This window comes from Rhinopithecus bieti, unplaced genomic scaffold (genome assembly GCF_001698545.2).
Source record: "Rhinopithecus bieti isolate Rb0 unplaced genomic scaffold, ASM169854v2 scaffold_31548, whole genome shotgun sequence".
Taxonomy (NCBI): domain Eukaryota; kingdom Metazoa; phylum Chordata; class Mammalia; order Primates; family Cercopithecidae; genus Rhinopithecus; species Rhinopithecus bieti.
In genome coordinates this window covers 3,316,535-3,323,023 of record NW_016814470.1, presented here as the reverse complement: position 1 = coordinate 3,323,023, position 6,489 = coordinate 3,316,535, and the positions used below count along the sequence as shown (strand labels likewise).

Below are 6,489 nucleotides of genomic sequence, written 5' to 3'. Positions count from 1 at the left end.
AAGGAAGAAACAAGCATGTCAACGAATACTGCAGTAAAATATTGTAAGTTCTATCATGAAAATAAATACAAATTGGGGAACAAAACCAGACACACACAAAAGAATAGGTTAGGAAATATAATATAATATAATATAATATAATATAATATAATATAATATAATATATAATATAATATATATAAGTAGTTGGAATTAGTATTTGAAGGATTAGCGGGAACAATAAAATATTGTCTACCTAGAAAAGAATCTCTGTCACTATTAAGCTTTGGTGGGTTTTTTTGCTGCTGAAGTTCACTCATTCATATGATGTAAAAATTTCATTTTATATTACCGGTACAAGTGGCATTTGTTAGTTGTTGGTTGAATGTTAGCACATTCTTTTTGCTGCTTTTTTTTCTATTTGGTTACATGTTTCAACTAGAGTGAACATACCTTTTCACTGAACTTGTTGCGGTTTCTGCTTGATCTCTTCTTAAGTATTTATATAAAGCCTAAGGGTAATTCCAAGTTCTGAAGATTCAAGTTGTCAATACATAGTTTCACATTGTTAATTAGCATTTCTCCAGTTTCTGTCATACTTGAAGCATTAAGCAAGTAAATAGTAATGGTGAATAAGAGTTTTTTCTAAAAGAAGCTTTTCAGTTGGACCCAGTGACTTACGCCTGTAATCCCAGCACTTTGGGAGGCTGAGGCATGTGGATGGATCACTTGAGGTCAGGTGTTCAAGACCAGCCTAGCCAACATGGTGAAACCCCATCTCTACTAAAAAAAACCCACAAAAATTAGCCAGATATGGTGGTGCACACGTGGAGTCCCAGCTACTTGGGAGCCTGAGGCAGGAGAATCACTTGAACCCAGGAGGTGGAGGTGGCAGGTAGCCAAGATTGCGCCACTGCACTCCAGCCTGGGTGACAGAGCAAGACTCTGTCTCAAATTAAATAAATAAATAAAGCTTGTCAATGCTATATCAGATTAATATGTTGTATGCTCTAAAATTTAGGAAATTTTTTTTTTTTTTTTGGTAGATAGAGTCTTGCTCTGTCACCCAGGCTGGAGTGCAGTGGCGCCATCTTGGCTCACTGCAAGCTCCGCCTCCCAGGTTCATGCCATTCTCCTGCCTTAGCCTCCCAAGTAGCTGGGACTACAGGCGCATGCCACCACACCTGGCTAGTTTTTTGTATTTTTAGTAGAGATGGGGTTTTACCACAGTAGCCAGGATGGTCCTGATCTCCTGACCTCGTGATCCGCCTGCCTTGGCCTCCTAAAGTGCTGGGATTACAGGTGTGAGTCACTGCTCCTGGCTGGGAAAGTTTTCATGTTTCATGTTACTTGTTCCTCATTAATGTGAAATTTATTAATGAAAGTAAATTAGCTTTTTTGACACTTCTTTTTCCTGCCTCTCAGAAAATGCATAGCATGTGAACACAGATAGCTTTCTGAACTTTAAATAAAAATATGACCTTCCAGAGAGTATTGTAAGATATTTTCTGTCAAAAGAGGAGGGTGCATTAAGTTCCTTGTCTTAATATTCCTGCCCTTTCCCCTTGGTTTCTAGTGTCTGCTCTGTCATCAAGCAGTTGCCTAATAATGAGCAGATTGCATAATCTTTTTGTGCCTCAGTTTCATCAGCCCTTCACTTAGAAAAAGTCACCTATCCTACCTATGTCTTAATAGGCCTTCTGCAAAGTTTAAATGAAGTTGGCAGTGTATGTTAAGAATGCTTTGAAAAGTGTGTGTAGCTATAAAATATAAGATGGCAGCAATTATTTTCCTTTTACTTCTTTTCAAGTCTCTTGATCTTCCTCTTGATCCCAGCACCAAATAGAAAGTGATCCTTCTCATTTAGATCTCCTTCCTACCCTTCATGAACCTCAGCCATCTTTTCTTTCTCTTATCCAACCATGTACCCTTCACTTAGCCTTAACTTGTTGGTTAGCTGTTTCTTTGGTTTGGGTTTTAATTTTATTTTTTTATTTTTTTGTCCCCTTCTCCCTCTGTCATCTCTGGGTAGTCCCTCTGCCGGTAATGGATATTCATCTGTTCATTTGCCAAACCAGCAGCTTCTCTTTGAAAACCTTCTTTACTATTCCCTCTGCTTGTTGTGATAATGGCCCAAGTATAATCTTTTCAAGAGCTAGTTGAAGGCATAGAGAAAGGTTAAAAGGTATAAATTAGGAAGCCCATCTCATTTAATTTTTTTAAAAAAATAGATACTATTTTAGATATATCTGTTACCTACTAAATATGGTTTATAACTTTGACATCTTATTGTCCTTGGCTTATACTTAGTCTTCATGTAAGTGCCTTAAATTCATTAGCTTCAAGTATAGGTAATATTAAATCCAGGACAGACCTGGGTTTAAATTCTAGGTTTGTTACTTGAAAATTGCAATTTTAGGGCAAGTTCTTTTACTTCTGTATACTTCAGTTTCCTCATCCATAAAACCAGGTTTATGGTCATCTCATCAGCTTTTTGATCAGGATTAAATGAATTACTGTTCATGAAAACGCCTAAGACAGTGCTGGACACATAGGTGTTTTAAGAAGTGTTAGTTTTCTTTTCCTATCATGGTGAGATTAAAATAGATGTACTGTTTACTTACATATGTTGTTTGTTTTCTACATCTCTTTTTTTTCCAGAACTATTCCATGGCAGTATATCTTGTAAAACAGTTGTCCTCAACAGTTCTTCTTCAGAGGTTACGAGCAAAGGGAATAAGGAATCCGGATCATTCTAGAGCTTTAAGTACGTATGATAAACTTATTTTACTTATTCAGCTAACTATTTTGTCAAAGGTTAGAGTAGTAGTTTCTCAACTCAAGAAATTTTAGAATTTGTTTATTCACTGGAACCTGTTGTAGAGGATTAAAAACACTGAGAACCTTCTGGCTTGTAAAACAAGACCTTAGAGTAGTTCTGATATCTTTGTCATGAACTATATTTTATAATCTATATTTTACTAATCTTAAAATTAACTTTGTGAAGTGAGTGCATGAACATGGAAGAATATTTTTCTAAAACTTCATAAAATCAATGTTTAAGGAATTCTGGGAAATGGGAAGGGCATCTTGGTATAAATTTCAAGAAAGTTATTTTAGATTGGAGGTTTATCCAGGAAAAATATGCAGAGTTATATCATTGCCTCACCCCTGCATTTACAAAGTGAAGAGAGCCAGTGGGGTGGTAGAAATAATAATGACATGGGTTCATTAATCAATTATATGACTGTGGACAAGTAACGCTGCTTCTGAGTTTCATCTTCCTCATCTGTAACAAGAGGTTTATGCCATGTGATTTCTAATGCTTCTTCAGAGTCTGAGTTCATATGTGTGAATTACTGGATGGTTTGTTTTGATACGTTGAATTTGAGATTCAGGGTCTACAAATGGAGCTATGCTGACCTCTGTTTTTAAGGGTTAAGGTCAGAGGGTTTGGCCTTTCCAAAGAGGTGAACTAAGTTCTTCGTTTATTCTTTTATTTGTGAGACGTGGGGGCCGAGTGGATTTAGGGATGAGGGCTGGGGACTTAGGAACAAAACTTGTGTAGGCAGGTGTTAGATAACTATCCTTAAAGGACTTTTGATGTGAGCTGATTAATGAAGCCCATTATCAGATTTATACTTAGGAACACTCTGGTGGAAAGAACTAAGATAATAGCAGCTTTCCTTTTGTAGCATAGCTTTTATCGCTTTCTGTAACTTATTTCTGTGGCAGAGTAAAAGATCCCACTACCCCTGAATATCAATATACCCTTAATAGTTCATTGAAGAATTTTTCTGTATTAAAATGGTCCTTTAAAAATACAGCTAATCCTGAATCAATGGGAGCACACTTTGGGCTAATGCCTCTGTAGGCATGCATTGACAGATGATGGAGACCTAGAAGGACAGCACTGATTTGGGATCTGCGGGAGTGGAGGCACCATTTGGCAGGGACAAGAAGATGGTGGGGATCCTGAAAGAAAAGACAGACATCTGCCTTGAAGGAGAGTATAAGATACCTTCTCTTCTATCACAATCTTGCTGAAGTTATTCCTGGTCATTCTACTGAGAATCTTCATATTTGCCTCACAATACCAGAATCTCAGCCCGTCAGAAAGCAAAGAGTTATGTGAGCCTGTATGAAAGAGGGACTACCAAGAAATAAGGCAGATAAAGTTATTTAATGGTAACAACAGCAACAACAATAGGGCCAACTGTCTTTGCTCAAGCTGTTAACTCTTCTCCACTTGTAGCTATAGCACCACCTGGAGGGAGAGTGGGAACGTGAGTCTGGAATTGAATTATTTTATTTTCTCCGAAAAACCACTATTAGCTACCATTAAGCAGCAAAATCTGTTTGATTCAAAAGCTATTTCTACTGTGATATACTGATGGATGTGGAGAATACCTGTACACTGGATGAGATTTTTGTGGAAATTGATACCTTACCTTACTTATTGGCCAGAGAAGCCAATGGAATGTTAATTTGGATCCCACCAGTAAGAAATTTGTTGTAATTTACTAAAAAGCAGGTTATCTACCTTTACCTATATGCTGCCTGTAAAAACAAAAAACAAAAAAAACTTTCCCAACAAATTATGTAATTAAAATTCTGTTTACAATAACTTGACAAAAGGAAATGTCAGGTATCTCAGGTATTTTTAAAGAATCAAATTACTTACAAATATGTTCCTTGTAAGTCATTCTTAATAAAATAAGTTCTTCTAGCAAAGTTTTAATAGTCAAGCCAGACACTCTTATGTTCTTGAAAGAATAAAGTTGCTGTTATTTAGACTTTTCACAGAGAAATCCATTCTCTGATTCATTTGATTTAGTAGGATTTTGTCTTGCATTTTCTACCTTTGTGTAGAGTTGTCCCCTCACAACTATCAAAAACAGTCTTTTACCAACTCTTAATCAAGTTTCTTTCTCCTCTTCCTTCTCCCTTCAGCACTTATTTCAAGCCTTAGCCATAATCTACTCCAACACTGTCCCCCTCCCTCAGCACTCTGCCAATGCATGGAAATTGGGGCTACAAGACGTGAATTACCTAAACCACCCATTTCTTCCTTAATCTCAGAGCTACCATAATTACTTTTCAGCTTATCTACATTTGTGCCCAGTCCTCACTTTATTTCCTTCGGTGTCAAGAGGAAATGTCCCTTTCCCTGCTCCAAGTTAATCTTTTATTCATTTATTCTTTTCATTCAAGAAATTGTGTTAAGAGTCTACTGTGTTCCAGGCACAGGAGAATATAACATTAAACAAGACACATACCATCTCTGCATCCCCCAGAAGTTTGCAGTCTGGTAAGAAAGACAGGCATTAAATAATTGCACAAGTCATTAATGAGTTAAAGTTTTGACATGTGCCTTGAAGAAGATAGACAGGGAACTATGTAGAGGTACAATAGGGGAACATAGTCCTCTCTGGTGTTGTGATACTTAAGGCAAGATTATAAGTATGAGGAGAAGTTAAGCTCCAAGATAGGAACAGAGTATGTCAGGAGAAAAGGCCAGTGCAGCTGGAATAGAGAGAGCCAAAAAGGGCTGGATGCAGTGGCTCACACCTGTAATCCCAGCACTTTGGGAGGCCGAGGCGGGTAGATCACTTGAGGTCAGGAGTTCAAGACCAGCCTGACCAACATGGTAAAACCCCGTCTCTACTAAAAACACAAAAAAAGTATCTGGGCATGGTGGAATGTGCCTGTAGTCCCAGCTACTGGGAAGGCTGAGGCAGGAGAATCACTTGAACTCGGGAGGCGGAGGTTGCAGTGAGCTGAGATCGCACCACTGCACTCCAACTTGGGCAACAGAGAGAGACTCTGTCTTTAAAAAAAAAAAAAAAAAACAAAAAACGAGAGAGAGCCAAGAAGGAGGGTGACCAGAGAGTTGGACAAGTATAAGTTGACAGAGACAATATGAAGATAGATGATAGAAAACCATTGAAAGATTTTTAAGCAGAGGAATAAATGACATGATTACATTTAGACAATCTGATTCTCACTTTGAAGACGAATCAAAGGAAGGCAAAGCTAATGCAGTGAGGCCAGTTTAGAACCTGTTTGTAATAGTATACGTAAGAGATTATAATGTCTTGAACTAAGGTGATAGTGATTGATAGAGGTTGACAGTTTTGAGAAGTATTGAAATGGCATTGACTGTGTGTGTAGAGTGAGGAGTCAAAGAGGAGTGCTAGGCTTCTTACTCAAGCAACAGGTAACATGGTAATGCCATTTACTGAAACAGAAAACTGTGTTGAAGAGGTCAGATTGCGGGGAGAGATCAAAGTGCACTCGTAGACTTGTGGTGTTTGATATGGGATGAGACATCCAGGTAGAGATGCTCAGTCACAGTAATTGTGAGACCTGGCTCCCTCATGTATCTGCTCTTTGTCCTGTGTTTTCAGTTCCTCCTTGTCTTCAGGCTTTTTCTGTCACTCTATGCTGTCACGGCTCTTTTGCCTTTTAAAAAATAGGAAAACAAGCTCCTCTGTGGATAGAGCTCTG

General features: G+C 38.0%; 1 protein-coding gene across 1 annotated transcript in view; it reads left to right on the top strand.

Moving 5' to 3' along the window:
• PIAS1 (protein inhibitor of activated STAT 1) overlaps positions 1-6,489 on the top strand; it is a 153,127-nt gene that overhangs the window by 112,202 nt on the left and 34,436 nt on the right. Inside the window, exon 7 of the mRNA XM_017851081.1 lies at positions 2,641-2,746. Within this exon, the coding sequence (XP_017706570.1) occupies positions 2,641-2,746 (106 nt within the window). The remainder of the gene's footprint in view (positions 1-2,640; positions 2,747-6,489) is intronic.